The sequence below is a fragment of the Triturus cristatus genome, chromosome 8, assembly GCF_964204655.1.
Source record: "Triturus cristatus chromosome 8, aTriCri1.1, whole genome shotgun sequence".
Classification (NCBI taxonomy): domain Eukaryota; kingdom Metazoa; phylum Chordata; class Amphibia; order Caudata; family Salamandridae; genus Triturus; species Triturus cristatus.
The window spans coordinates 1,661,717,281-1,661,733,362 of NC_140591.1; the positions used below are offsets into that span (position 1 = coordinate 1,661,717,281).

Sequence of the window (16,082 nt, forward strand, 5' to 3'; positions counted from 1 at the left end):
AGAGAAAAAGAAAGACTTTTATACCAAAAAATCCAGCATTTCTGTCCACAGGGCAGGGGAACTTGCCCTAAAGTTTCTGCTTTGTGAACTGAGGTGAGCAACAGGAAAAGGTAATAATGGAGCTTGCAGCTCCCTTTGCCTATCATTTACTACACCAATGAGTTAGTGGCATTAATAACCAAAAACACACATCCACACACTTCTTATTTCAGGACTTACAAGCGAGATTATGCTGAAAGGGCAAACGCCATGACCCTTCACATTGTAGAGAGATAGGGGGTTCAATAGCCTGCTGTGCTGCAAGGTACAATATTTGTTGTGCATCTTATTCTCTCTTTATATTATTGAAATGTGATTTCCCTACTAGATGTTCTTTGGTGTTTTTCTCCGGCTTCAGCAGAATAATGTAGCACTTGGGAAAGAACATGCATCCGAGCAGCCCTGCACCGGAGCTCAGTATGGCAAACACCTCCACGGCCACCATGTACTTGCCCCGTGTGCTCAGGTACGCCGGGATGAAGGAGATCCACACACTGACAAACACCAGCATACTGAAGGTGATCAGCTTGGCCTCGTTGAAGCTTCCAGGGAGATTCCTTGAGACAAAGGCAACTACAAAGCTGACTGTGGCCAGGAGGCCCATGTATCCCAGCATGCAGTAGAAGAAGATGGTGTCCCCTTCGTTACACTGCAAGGCGATCTTTTCATTATAAGACACTGTGTTCAGTTCCGGAAAAGGTGGAGACCTCAGTAACCAAACAATACAGATAAGAACTTGTATTAGACAGCAAAGAGAAATGATGCATTTTGGTGTCTTGGAGCCCAGCCATCTCTTTGCTCCACTGTTGGGATGTGTTGCCCTGAACGCCAGGACGACAAGAAGCGTTTTTGCCAAAACTATAGAGACATTGAGGGAAAAAATGACTCCAAAGACTGTCTGCTGTAGCATACAGGTGAGCCTCCTGGGACGGCCGACCATTATGAAGGCACAGAGGAAGGAGGCCATGAGGGTGACCAGGAGCAGGTAGCTGAGCCCACGGTTGTTGGCTTTCACAATGGGGCTGTCTCTGTATTTAATGAAGAGAAACAAGACATATGTAGCCAGAAGGGCCAGGACAGTAGCTGAGGCGATGAGGGTCATACCCAGCGGTTCTTCACAGCTCAGAAACACAATTAATTTTTTGATACACTGATCACGCCTCTCGTTGGACCACTGGTCATCAGGACATTTTAGACATTTCACTGTATCTGAAAAACAGGAGGGTACAGTTGGGTAGTTTTAGAGAGGCTCTGTAAGTATGGATTTAGGAAATGGAAAGCAAACTTTTTTATCCTGCAATTCAATAATTTTTTTTAGCTAACAGTCGTCGAGCGCTTTTTGAAATAATAATGAATGTTTTTATTTTACTTTTTGTTAACTAGCCATTACGGAGTATTTTGTGTCTGGGGAATGGGCACTTTATTTCCTACACCAAATATATGTAGAACAAATCATTTTGTAACCTGAATAACATCAGTGTAATTGCTAATTATTTCCACAAAAGTATGGCCCAAAAGTTGTAGGCAAAATTGGGTGTTATTCAAGGAATGCACAAAATAATGACACCACCAGAAAATGTATCAAACACTTATGCAGCAGATATATTATTTGGAAACCCATATGGAAATGTGTTCTGTCATTTAACAAATGAAGACCCATCTTTCCTATGGTAGGAGAGTGTATGCATGGAGACTGCTTCTCTATAATGGTATTTTTGAAGGATGTTTCTAACTGCAGATTCTTAACTTGGACGCCAGGCTGGATCAGAAAACTATTCAAGGTCGGTTTCCCCTGCTCCACTAGGTGTGCTTCTCTGCGTAGGCTTCATTCTTCCCCACAAGTAAGGGGACAGTGCTTCTAATTAGCGCCACTCCTGTGTGCCAAAGTTCATTCCGGTCTATCCTCTGCTTCAAATTCGTATCCAGAGTTCTGCTCTCCTTTTAATCAGTCATTTGATGACGTCCAATCGAAATTTAGTGTGCAAGGGGAACAATGTTCCCTCTTAAAACGACATGCTTCAAACCATGACGTGACTGCAGAAAATAGATTTCGGTCACAGCTGTGTCTTAAGATACTTGGGTTCGGGGCATGATGCTAAGTCGTGCGATGAGTGCGCCCCCATGCACCCGAAGGAGATCCAGGTCTGCAGATCTTTGTCACCAGGACACGGGAAGAAGTCACAGGCCTTGCAGAAGCGCCTCTCCAAGTTGAGGATGTGGACCCACTCCCGATGCCATTCCTGCAAGCATCAGAAAGCAAAGCAGGACTTGACCCCATCCCACCACTCTATGAAAAGAGAAGTTGCAAGGGAGTAAAGGGGCAGTTGATCTCTCTCCCGATCTCTGATTGAGGAGCCAATCCCGCAGTTGATCCCGGTGCACCCAAGTTTCCCGTTTCCTCAGGCAACACATCACCGGTCGCTACTTTCTGACTGAGGTAGTGCTCCAAATCCAGGACAGCACATCCATTCCTCATAAAACTTGAGTGTGATCTGCTGCTTCTACTGTCTGTTTGGCTCTGGCTTGCCAGATGACAATGGTGGGCATGGGGTTGATTGGTACTTCCTGTTGGACCCGGCCTCGTGGCATGGTCCTTACCCCCGTGGAGTGTGCCCGTTCCCCGCCCCGGCCTTCACGGGCCACCCTTCTGAACTGCACCGAGGCCCTTCATCCTGAGCTGCACGAGGTCGCATACCCCTCGTGGCTCCGCCATCTTGTTGGCACCCACGTGACTCTGTGCGCCAGCCAGCGTGACCCCGCTCAACCCGGCCTCGACCCCAGCGAAGCCCCGACATCGAGGCACCACGAACTGGCCAGGGGGTGCCGCAGGAACCATTCATCGCCCCCGGCGGAGGACAGTATCGATGGGACCCCCAACTGTCCTCCCCTCTCAAGGTGTGATCGCCCTGCAACTCCCCTGGGCCTGGCGCCTCTCCTGCTGGGCGTCTGGCCACCTCCACCCGGCCTCTCCGCCCCCACCGGGCGCCTGGGTCCGGACATCAAAGGGCGCCAGACCTATATCTGGGGCGACCCCGCCACAGATCGGCAATTGTATCCCGGAGTCGAGAGCCCTGCTGATTGAATCGCAGCTGACCCTACGGAGAAGAACTCTTGTCGGAACCATCACGAGCCCTGCTGACTGCGTCGCGGCTCCTTCTTGTGAACACTTTGAAGCCACCTGGAACATCGGAGCCCTGCTGACGCTGTCGCGGCCCAACCTCGCTGAAACCTCCCTCGGAGCCCTGCTGACGACGTCGCGGCTCGAGCTGAGCAGAAACCATCTTGAGAGCCCTGCTGATTGGATCGCGGCTCTCCACGAACTGTACGCCAGAGCCCTGTTGACGCCGTCGCGGCTCGACCCCTCCGAGATCCGGAGGTCCTCTAGCTTGAGGATAAGAACTGGGCCCCAGGTACCCTCGTACCGCACTCCTACCAAAGACTGTCCCGCTACCCCTACCCTTCCAAAGAGACACTAAGATTTTAGGTGGATCCCTCGATCCCTCCGTGCAAATATTGACCTCGTAACCTTTTTATTGCTGATAAAGAATTGCTTGTCTTGAGACAACCTCCTTGAGTCCTGTGTGGTGGTGTTACTGGGCTAGTACGTGATAGGAGAAGGATCTCTCAGGAGACTTCTCGGCAGCGCTCGGCTACTTCGTACAGTGTGAGGGCCCCCCTTGGTGGTCTCGCCGACTCCTCGGGGTCCGCCTTCCAACATTTGGTGGCCAGCGACGGGATCCGAGCCGAACGCAGTACGTACCAGCCAGTACCCACTAGCTACCCATCCAAACGGACAGTAATCATGAGCAGCCAGGAAAACAACGCGACAATGGAGTTCCAGCCCGAACGGCTGGAAGAATATACGCACAAAGAGTTAAAACAGTTCTGCAAAGACAAAGGCATTGCAACCACCGGCCTAAGTACCAAAGAGGACATGCAGAAAGCTCTGAGGACATGGCTGGAGGCCGGGGCAGGCCCCTCCCAGGAAGAAGGTCCCTTGCCCCTGACTGAGACCATATCAACCGCACTGACTCCGGCAACCGGAGGAAGAAAGAGCCTAGAAACCGGCCTCTCCGAAGAAGAAATACGAGAGCGGGAGAAGGTCCGGAACCACGAGCTAGAGCTCGCACGACTGCGGCTGGACGGCGAACTCCAGCTGGCGGAAAAGAAACTGGCCCTAGAGCAGCTACGGCTTCAAAAGGAGATAGAGGAGAAGAGGCGACACCGGGAGTTGGAGGAAAAGAAACTGACCCTTGAGCACGAGCGCAGCCTCAAAGAGCTCGAAATCAAGGCCAAGAACGGAGGGACCAACGCCCCCAGTACTAGAGACACTCTACCGCCTGCCGAGACCAAGGTACATATCCCGAAAGAGGTCGTCAAGGAGTACGACAAGAATGACGACATCCAACAATGGTTCAAGGCCTACGAGGTGGCCATGACCTCTCATCGGGTGCCCCGAAAAGACTGGGGCGCGGGCCTGTGGGGGCGGTTCCTGAGTGAGGGTCGAGACACACTGCTCCAGCTGCCGGAGGAGGTGATGACCTCCTACGATCACATGAAGGAGGCTCTGCTCACCCGCTACGGGCTAACCGCAGAAATGTACCGCCAGCGGTTCAGGGACTGCAAGAAAATCCCGGGCACCACCTGGGTGGAATATGTGGACTTTTTCAGTCGGGCCCTAGAAGGGTGGATCAGAGGTAGCAAAGTCACCACCTACGGGCAGCTGGTCGACCTCATCGTGTGGGAACATCTCTCCAACAATTGCTTCGTGGAACTGAGACAGCACCTCCTCGACAGCAAAATGACCGACCCGCGAAAACTCGCCTTCGAGGCAGATCGATGGGTCAACTCCCGGGTCCCCCGGAACTCAATGGGGGAGTACCAGAGGAACCCCACCGGACCCCCCCGCCAACGCGGTGGAGGGGGAGGGCCGAACAGGAACCGAGACCCTCCCGCCGGGGCCCCCAGGAGCCCCCCTCGAGGGCCACCGCAGCAACAACTCTCCCCGAGCCTAGCCCGAAGGGGGGCGCCCCCGGCCAGACCCGGACCACGGCCACCAGTAACGTGCTACGGCTGCCAACAAACCGGACACTATGCCAGCGATCCGGTCTGCCCCCTGAACCGAAGAAACGGGGCCGGCGGGCCCCCGCCCCGACAGCTGGCGGCCGCCGCCCTGGGAGAAGGAGAAGAGGAAGAGGAGACCCTCGACCGAGGGGCCACTGAATGGGAGCCGGCAGCCATGTCCCTGGTCTGCCTGGGTAGCCGAGAAATGGTACCCTGCACCCCCATCCCAAGCAACACCCAGAAGTACTGGCAGCAGGTCACGGTCAATGGACAACGGGCCGAAGCCCTTCGTGACACCGGCGCTAGTGTCACCGCTGTCCGCTGCCACCTGGTGACCCCCGAACAGATCCTACCGAATGTGCTGTGTCCCGTCCGGATAGCCGACAACAGCGAAAGCCTGTGCCAGATGGCCCTGGTCCCCTTCGAGTGGGGAGGGGTGACGGGCCTGCTGAAGGTGACGGTACGCGACGACGCCCCCGTCGACTGCCTCCTGGGGAACGACTTGGAGAGTTCCCCCTGGGCTCAAGTAGAGCGACGAGAGCACCTCCGAATGCTGGGACTATCTGACTGGGCCTGCGCCATCACCCGGTCCATGACCACCCGGGCCCCCCGCTCATCCTCAGCCTCCGGGGCCGCCCAGCCCGAGGGGCTCGCACCACCTCCCGCCAGCAGCGAGGGGGAGGTGGACACCGACCCTAGACCTAGTGAATCCTCCCCCTAAGAGATGGCTTCCCCGTGCGCCCTACCAGAGCTGACACAATGGCGACACGAAGGGGGCCCCACCCGGGAGCAGTTCCAACAAGAGCAGCAGTCCTGCCCCACTCTCGAAGGGGTCCGCCAACAAGCTTCCGCCCAAACCAACGGGGACCAGACCGGCACCCACTGGGTCTACTGGGCCGAGGGCCTGCTATACAGTGAGCAGAAAGTGGCAGAACTCGGGGCCAGCCGAGTGTGTGTGGTCCCCCTCCGCTTCCGGGAGTTCCCGCTCAACCTGGCACATGATGTGCCCCTCGCCGGACACTTGGGGCAAGACAAAACGTACAGCCGTCTGGTGACCCACTTCTACTGGCCCCGGATGCGGAGAGACGTGGACAACCACTGCCGGTCCTGCCAGACCTGCCAAGCCAGCGGGAAGACGGGGGGTCGGGTCAAGGCCCCCCTCCAACCCTTTCCAGCCGTCAGCACCCCGTTCGAACGGGTCGGAATAGATATCGTGGGGCCCCTGGACCCCCAGACCGCCCTGGGCCACCGCTTCATCCTGGTCCTCGTGGACCACGCCACCAGGTACCCGGAGGCGGTCCCGCTAAGAACTATAACGGCCCCCGTGGTAGGCCGGGCCTTAATGGGGATCTTCTCCCGAGTAGGATTTCCCCGCGAAGTGGTGAGCGACAGAGGCACGAACTTTATTTCCAGATACATGCGGTCCCTGTGGCAGCAGTGCGGGGTCACATACAAGTTCACGACCCCCTATCACCCTCAGGGGAACGGACTGGTTGAGCGGTTCAACAGAACATTAAAGGGAATGATCCAGGGCCTAGAAGAGCCCCTCAGGCGGAGATGGGATGTCCTGCTGCCGTGCCTCCTGTTTGCCTATCGGGAGGTCCCACAGAAGTCCCTGGGGTTCAGCCCGTTTGAACTATTGTACGGACACCCGGTCCGCGGACCGCTCAGCCTGGTCAAAGAGAGCTGGGAGACGAAGCCCCAAGGCGCCCCTCCTGACGTCTACCGATACCTCCTGACCCTCCGAAACCAGACCCGCAAGTTCCGAGCCATGGCCGAAGCCAACCTCGAGGCCAGCCAAGAGGACATGAAGCGGTGGTACGATCGGAACTCCTCTACCATAGAATTCGAGCCAGGTCAGAAGGTATGGGTCATGGCCCCGGTTGAACCCGGCGCCCTCCAGGACAAGTGGACCGGGCTCTTCAAGGTAGTGGAGAAGAAAAGTCCCGTCACCTACCTGGTCGACCTGGAGTCCCCCCGGAACCCCCTCCGGGTCCTACATGCTAACAGGCTAAAACCCCACTTTGCCCGGACCGAACTGAGCCTGCTACTGGCGACCGACGAGGGGGGCGAGGACGACTCCGAGCCCCTGCCCGACCTCTTGCAGTCCAACGTCCATGATGGAACAATCGAGGGTGTCCAACTCGCCTCTTCCCTGACTCCGGAACAGCGCAACGACTGCCAGCAACTGCTGCAGGACTACGCAGCCCTCTTCTCCCTCACCCCGGGGGTGACCCACTGGTGCGTCCACGACGTCGACACCGGGGAGAGCCCCCCCGTGCGACACAGAGCCTACCGGGTACCCGACCGGGTGCGGGCCTGCATCCAGGCCGAAGTAACGAAGATGCTGGCCCTGGGGGTCATCGAACCCTCCGACAGCCCGTGGGCCAGTCCTGTCATCCTGGTGCCAAAGGCCGCAGCTCCCGGCCACCCCCCGGAGTTGCGATTCTGCGTGGACTACCGAGCACTGAATGCTGTGACCAAGACGGACGCCCACCCTATACCCAGGGCCGACGAACTCATCGACCGCTTAGGGGCCGCCCGCTACTTGAGCACGCTGGACCTCACCGCCGGGTACTGGCAGATCCAGCTCCCCTCCGGCGCCCAAGAAAGATCCGCCTTTTCGACCCCGGATGGGCATTACCACTTTCGGGTGATGCCCTTCGGAATGAAGAACGCCCCGGCCACTTTTCAAAGACTGGTGAACAAGGTTTTGGCCGGGCTTGAGGCCTTCAGCGCGGCCTACCTAGATGACATTGCCGTGTACAGCAACCACTGGGCAGAGCACCTCCTTCACATTAAAGCCGTCCTGGCCGCCCTCCAGCGGGCCGGGCTCACAATCAAGGCCAGCAAATGCCAGATCGGCCACGGATCCGTGACCTACCTGGGCCATCAAGTGGGGAGCGGGCAGGTGGCCCCTCTCCAACCAAAAATAGATGCCATCCAGGCCTGGGAACCCCCCACTACCCAGACCGCTGTCCGGGCCTTCCTGGGTCTCACTGGATACTACCGGCGGTTTATCCGGGACTATGGGAGCATTGTTGGCCCCCTCACAGAGCTAACGTTCAAAAAGCAGCCCAAGAAGGTGCACTGGACACCCCGCTGCCAAGCAGCCTTCGACACCCTAAAGACCGCAATGTGTACTGCCCCGGTGCTACAGGCCCCTGACTACAATAAGGAGTTCGTGGTCAGACGGACGCCTCCGAGTATGGGATCGGGGCCGTCCTGTCCCAGGCCGATGAAAAGGGGCTCGACCGACCAGTGGCCTTCATCAGCCGACGGCTACTGCCCCGGGAGCAACGATGGAGCACCATCGAGCGTGAGGCCTTGGCTGTGGTGTGGGCCCTTAAGAAACTCCGGCCCTACCTCTTCGGTACCCTCTTCCGGGTCCAGACCGACCACCGGCCCCTGCGGTGGTTAATGCAAATGCGGGGCGAGAACCCCAAGCTGCTGCGGTGGTCCATCTCACTACAAGGGATGGACTTTGACGTTGAACACCGGCCCGGCAATGACCATGCCAACGCCGACGGCCTGTCCCGCTTCTTCCGCCTTGACGAGGAGAATCCCCAAGGAGATGGGTGACTCTCCATGCCTTCGGCTGGGGGGGACGCCTGTTGGACCCGGCCTCGTGGCATGGTCCTTACCCCCGTGGAGTGTGCCCGTTCCCCGCCCCGGCCTTCACGGGCCACCCTTCTGAACTGCACCGAGGCCCTTCATCCTGAGCTGCACGAGGTCGCATACCCCTCGTGGCTCCGCCATCTTGTTGGCACCCACGTGACTCTGTGCGCCAGCCAGCGCGACCCCGCTCAACCCGGCCTCGACCCCAGCGAAGCCCCGACATCGAGGCACCACGAACTGGCCAGGGGGTGCCGCAGGAACCATTCATCGCCCCCGGCGGAGGACAGTATCGATGGGACCCCCAACTGTCCTCCCCTCTCAAGGTGTGATCGCCCTGCAACTCCCCTGGGCCTGGCGCCTCTCCTGCTGGGCGTCTGGCCACCTCCACCCGGCCTCTCCGCCCCCACCGGGCGCCTGGGTCCGGACATCAAAGGGCGCCAGACCTATATCTGGGGCGACCCCGCCACAGATCGGCAGTTGTATCCCGGAGTCGAGAGCCCTGCTGATTAAATCGCGGCTGACCCTACGGAGAAGAACTCTTGTCGGAACCATCACGAGCCCTGCTGACTGCGTCGCGGCTCCTTCTTGTGAACACTTTGAAGCCACCTGGAACATCGGAGCCCTGCTGACGCTGTCGCGGCCCAACCTCGCTGAAACCTCCCTCGGAGCCCTGCTGACGACGTCGCGGCTCGAGCTGAGCATAAACCATCTTGAGAGCCCTGCTGATTGGATCGCGGCTCTCCACGAACTGTATGCCAGAGCCCTGCTGACGCCGTCGCGGCTCGACCCCTCCGAGATCCGGAGGTCCTCCAGCTTGAGGATAAGAACTGGGCCCCAGGTACCCCCGTACCGCACTACTACCAAAGACTGTCCCGCTACCCCTACCCTTCCAAAGAGACACTAAGACTTTTGGTGGATCCCTCGATCCCTCCGTGCAAATATTGACCTCGTAGCCTTTTTATTGCTGATAAAGAATTGCTTGTCTTGAGACAACCTCCTTGAGTCCTGTGTGGTGGAGTTACTGGGCTAGTACGTGATAGGAGAAGGATCTCTCAGGAGACTTCTCGGCAGCGCTCGGCTACTTCGTACAGTGTGAGGGCCCCCCTTGGTGGTCTCGCCGACTCCTCGGGGTCCGCCTTCCAACACTTCCCCTGATACAGGGTAGAATTGTCTTCTTTGGCCCCCAATGGAAGAGGATGCTTCCTTTGAAGTGGTAATTCGATGAGCAGCTGAGGTCCCGGATCTACAACTGCCTTGAGTTGTAGTCAAGACAAATGTCCTTACTGAAGTTTTGCAACCTGTGCTTTATGATTGGAAGCTTGGAGTTGTCCTGGTGACAGAATGCAGATCTCATGGTTCTGTAAGAGATCGGCATTCTGGCAAAGGAGGCGTTGGAGTTATGACCTGCTGAGCTGTTCTGTTGGTGGTTGTACAAATAAAGCCTTTCTTCTACACCTTTGGAAGTACCTTGGATTTATTACTGGCGACGAGCGACAAGTGACAAGTGACTTGTGATTATCTTGATGGGGGACAAGCCACAACCACCGATCCCCTACGAACCCATTTGGATTTGGATTTGAATTGGATTTGGATTGGATTTCATATTACGGATTTTTAAAGACTACGGAATGGAACGGAACGGGCACGCTGTGTCATTCTACTCAAGTTTGGGAAACATTTATTCTTCGAAGTAAGTAAGTTCAAGACTGACCGTTGTCTACTTACTTGGATTCAAACTGCTCGCGAGCACCAACGCGCGCATTGTTTCTTTCGAATGCGCATCTTTCTTCGCGTTCGCAGTCAGACGCTGACGCTGATGTTGACGTGGCGTGACGTTGACGTGGCGTGACGTGTCACGTTATTTGGGCGGCCATCTTGGATTGGGATGAAACGCTGAGTTCGCGTTTTATATTTTCTTTTGGATACGTTCGTTTCAACCTCACAAACATCCCAAATTGGTTGCGAAGTAAGCAATAAAGGTGAGACACTGACTTATTAATCGCCTTTATTCTTTTTATTTTTTTTATTTTTTTGTTTTTGGAAAAACTTTGGACTATGGCTACTTCCACTAGCATGTCACAACCCCCAGCATTTTTGTCAGAGAAGGGAGAACCTCTCCTTCCCTGGAAACGATGGAGAAACCTATTTGATTCATATCTAGTGGCTATTGGGGGGGGAGACATTTTCTGCTTTTAGGAAACAAGCCATAATTTTACATAATTTAGGAGTTGAGGGAAGAAATACATATGACAGCATGGATCCTTTGACTATTGGCAGTGGAGATGGAGACCCATCAGACGTGTATGAAATGTCTATGTTGATGCTGGAACAATATTTTGGACCGCGTATTAATGTTGTTTTAGAGCGTCACAGATTCTTTACAAGGGTTCAAGGTCCTACAGAAAGGGTTGGCACGTACGTTGCTGCTTTGAAAACATTGGCACGCACATGTGATTTTGCTGATTTATCAGATTCATTGGTAAGAGACCAGCTTGTAAGATGCACCAATAGTTCAAGGGTGCAAGGGAAGTTACTTTCTAAGAATCCCTCATTGACTGAAGCTGTTGCAATAGTAGAGGGAATAGAAAACACTTCCTCTTGGGTGAAAGAGATTAGGAAGGACCAAGTGGACAGTAACCCATCTCATGGAGAGAATGCGAAGAAAGATAAGACTAACGTTCACTCCATGTCTGAGTGTGATGATGAGAATGATTTTTCAGAAGAGATTGCTAAAGTGTCGTTGGGAGCAAAGAATAAAAGTGCTTGGCGAAATACTCAATCACGCTTCACAAATAATAAGGACAAGGACTTTCAAGCACGTAGTGAGCGTGATCCTCGTCAACAACGAATTTTTGAGCGTGAGAAAAGTGATGTTGATGTTAAGAGAGTACGTTGTTTTAGGTGTGGGAGTTTTTCTCATTCCTCGAGTTTTCCCAACTGTTATGCTAAAGACGCAATTTGTTTGAACTGTGGGGTTAAGGGACATTATGCCAGGGTTTGCAAGTCTGCTAAAAAGAACCACAATGTTGAGAAATCACCTGACACAATCCGTACACTTGTTATATCTAATCTTTCAGCAACAGAAGAGAAGGTGGATTCTGGAAAAGTCTTTATGCCTTTTTGTGATATTACTATCAATAACGATAAATTCACTGTCATGGCAGACTCTGGTTCGCCATTCACCTTAATAGGTAATAAGATTTGGGATGAAGTGGTTGGGTTGGAGAACGTGAAGCTACAGCTTCCGGATATTGCTCCTTTTAGCTATGGGGGTTCCCGAGTAGATATTTTAGGATATATAACTGCTAAGATCGTATTTAAGCAGAAAGAATTAACTGGAAAAGTGTATATTGCTGTCAGGGGTGATAATCTTCTTGGGTGGAGGCATCAACGTGATTTGGGTATAATTTTGAATCCCAATGCCACCAACCCAAGGAACCAGGTTATGTTGATGGATGAGTTGTGTGAATGTGCATGTATGAAAGTTTCAGCTATTGATGGAGGGGATGTCAATGAGGAGTTAGTCAAGGAATTTCCAGATGTGTTTTCTGATGTTTTAGGTTGTTTAAGTGGTTTTGAGCATCGAATCATTTTAAAGAATGGGGCCAAACCTTGTGTACATAAGGTACGCAGGGTGCCCTATCTGATGATTGAGCCGTTGAAACTGGAATTGAAGAGATTGTTGGACTTAGAGGTAATTGAAGAGATTGAGGCTTCTGAGTGGTTATCTCCGGTAGTTTTAGCGCCCAAGGATGGGGGGATTTCAGTGAGGATGTGTGTGGACTTGCGCGGATTAAATGAATGGATCTGGGTGGATCGACAACCTTTGCCAAACATTTCGGAGTGTATCAGTTTGTTGAAGGGGGCTAGGATTTTCAGTGTGTTGGATTTGTCGTCTGCATACCATCAGATCAAACTTCACGAGGGCTCAAGACACCTGACATTGTTTGTTACACCTTTGGGGGCTTACCGGTTTCTACGAATGCCTTTTGGGTTGGCTTCGGCAGCAGCCTGTTTCCAGAGAATTATGAAGATGGTGTTAGGAGATATTCCAAATGTCTTATTTTTTCAAGACGACATTCTAGTCTATGGGAAATGTGAGAGTGAGCATGAAAAGGTGTTGAGATTGGTGTTGTGTAAATTGAGAGAGAGAGGACTCACCCTTAAAAAAGATAAATGTAAAGTAGGATTAAAATCCGTAACATATCTAGGCCATGTCATTTCTGGTGATGGGATACAGCCAAAGCTTAAGTTGGCTGAGAGTATTATGGAAGCTCCTGCTCCAGGAAATAAAGAGCAGGTCAGATCTTTCCTTGGGATGGCGGAGTTTTACTCCAAGTTTGTGAGGGGGTTTGCCAGTGTAGTTGAACCGATCAGGATGCTGTTGAGGAAGGGTGCACACTTTGATTGGACACCGGAATGTGGCAAAGCTTTTGAATTGATTAAATCAGAGATTGGAGCAATGCCGACTTTGGGTCATTTTGACGTAAGATTGAAAACCATTTTGACAACTGATGCCAGTCTTAAGGGTTTGGGAGCAGTGCTTTCGCAGGTGGAAAATGGGGAGGAGAAAGTGGTGGCTTTTGCTTCTAGGGCTCTTAGGGATGCAGAAGTAAACTATTCCTGTATTGAGCGAGAGGCGTTGAGTGTATATTGGGCGATACACCATTTTAAGTTTTATCTGTGGGGGATTCCGTTTGAGGTAAAATGTGATCATCGTCCTCTTGTTCAGATATACTCAAGCCATCATGGTGATCACTTAACTCCTAGACTAAAGAGGTGGAGTGAAGGGTTACAGGAATTCAATTTCCGAGTTCATTACATTTCGGGACTAAACAACAAGTCAGCTGATTGTTTGTCTCGGTTGCCGGTAGGTGAAGATGAGGTTTGTGAGGAACCGGTGTTTGTGAATTGGGTGATGGAAGGGACGCTCTCTGAAGAAGAGTGGTTGTCAAGTGCTGCTCAAGACGAGGTTTTTGTGCTTTTGAAAGGGATTGTAGCTAAGGGTTGGCCTAACTTTCAGAGTCTGGATCCTGTGTTGAAACCATTTTGGTGTGTAAGAGATGACTTGTCTTTTTGTGGTAGCAAGTTATTGAGGGGTGATAGGTTGGTTCCACCAGTTATCCTTAGGGATAAAGTTGTAAATTTGGCTCACGAAGGGCATCTTGGTAGGAGCCTCACGAAAGCAAGGGCCAGAGAAAGGTACTGGTGGCCAGGGATGGATAAGATGGTGGAGTCTGTGGTGAAGGATTGCCATTTGTGTGCTATCAACGACAAGTCTCATGTGACTAATCAGGTCCCTTTATCGCTGGTGGAGGTGCCGGATGTTGTTTGGACTAAGTTGGGATTAGATATTGTAGGTCCTTTGGAATTGATGCCTTTCCAAGAGAGGTTTGTGGTACTGTTGGTGGATTACACTTCTAAGTGGGTGATTACTAAGTGCATGAGTACAGTTAATTCTAAGGCGGTGATTGAGTTCTTGAATGATGTTTTTGTTTCAGAAGGTGTACTCAAATTTCTGGTGACGGATAATGGGGTGCAATTTGTATCACAAGAGATGCATGATTTTCTTGATGGTCTGGGCATAGTGCATCAGAAGACTGCGTTATATTCTCCGCAAGCAAATGGTCTCACGGAAAGGATGAACAGGGTGGTCAAGAGTTGTGTCCAGAGGGCAGTGGATACTAGAGTGCCTTTGAGGGAGGTGTTGAGGGAGACTTGGTGGGCGCATCGTACAGCTCCCAATGTGATTTCTCAGAAATCTCCTTTTGAGGCATTGAGAGGGAGATTGGCAGCTTCTAAATTAAACCCTGTTTGGCTTCCAAAGTGGGAGAGCAAAGGTGTCAGTGAAGTTGTGAAGAAGTCTAGACTTGTGGAGTATCAGAAAAAATACAAAGTGCGTTATGATGAGAAAAGATCTGTGAAAAAGCGGGTGTGGAATGTTGGTGATAAGGTTTGGGTGAAGAAAGTAAGACATTGTCATAAAGGACTATCTAATCTTTCAGGTCCTTTTGTCATCACAAATACTAGGAAAAATGTTGTAACTTTGGACAATGGCTGTACATGGAGTATGTCTAGGTTGGTTAAGTTTGTTGGGGTGAAGTGTGGTGCAGCCAACGTTCCTGGTAATGTTAATGGTGGTGTTGCAAAGTCCAACAGACCAGGATTCACCAACGTTCCTGGTAATATTAATAGTGGTGTTACAAAGTCCAACAGACAAAGATCCATTCCCTCTAAGTTTGGGGATTATGTGTTGTATTAGTACTAGTATTTATTAGTACTAAATTTGGGGATTATGTTTTGTGTTAGTACTAATATTTATTAGTTCTTAGAGTTAGTAATGTGTGCAGAATTTAGTTAGGTTGTTTTTTTCCTTTTATGTATTTGTATTATATGCTCCATAGATGCTGTTCATTAATTTCTTTATTTTGATGTAAAGGGGATGTGTTGTAATTTGCTTTTATATGTGCTTTATGATTGGAAGCTTGGAGTTGTCCTGGTGACAGAATGCAGATCTCATGGTTCTGTAAGAGATCGGCATTCTGGCAAAGGAGGCGTTGGAGTTATGACCTGCTGAGCTGTTCTGTTGGTGGTTGTACAAATAAAGCCTTTCTTCTACACCTTTGGAAGTACCTTGGATTTATTACCACCCTTTTCTAAGCCCTTGCTTCCATTCAATGAAGCCTATACTGACGCCTTATTGTGCTCTTAGTCCAAGCCCCGTTTGTGCTGTTGGTAAATATGCGGGTGGCCAGACTCCATAGACCAACCCAATCACTAGCAGACAGGGAGTTGAAAAGGGTGGAGGCATTCAGGAAATGTGTTCTCTTCAGATAGCGTAGCATTGAGGCCATTCAGTGCTATTTGTTTATTTGGCCGATATATACGCATTCCGTATGGGAACATTGCTTGCAAGATCTTGCCAGCGGTCCCAGAGGAAATTAGGGCCTTCTTGGCTCAAACCATTCAAGATGGTCAGGATGTGGCCAAAGACCTGATTCGTGCTGGCCTTAATACTGCTGATTGTCTGGAACGGGTGAGTGACACCATTATGGTGCTCCATTGCCATGTGTGTGAGCCACAGTTTTCTCCGATGTACAGGCCTCCTAATGGATATGTCTTTTGATGTCTCATGTCTATTTGGCAAATAGGCTGATCTGCCACATCCCGCCTTAAAGAGAGCACAGCCAAGGCACGCTTCGGGGCCATCCGGCCCTTGCCAAAGAATTACCTCACCAGTTCAGGAAATTCCATGGCTAATCCAGGGGGTTGGCCCACAGGCAAGGCCAGTATCCCCAATCCCCTCTAAAGTCAGCCCTGTCCTTCAGTGGCAGAGGACGTGGATCTGGCAGGCAGCTCAC

At 52.1% G+C, this 16,082-nt stretch overlaps 1 protein-coding gene across 1 annotated transcript in view; it reads right to left on the bottom strand.

Annotated features, from left to right (window-relative positions):
• Positions 1-325: 325 nt before the first annotated feature.
• The window catches only part of LOC146808509 (vomeronasal type-2 receptor 26-like), a 122,552-nt gene continuing 106,795 nt past the window's right edge, over positions 326-16,082 (bottom strand). The window contains exon 6 of the mRNA XM_085623964.1: positions 326-1,248. Coding sequence (XP_085480090.1) covers positions 326-1,248 — 923 coding nt within the window. The remainder of the gene's footprint in view (positions 1,249-16,082) is intronic.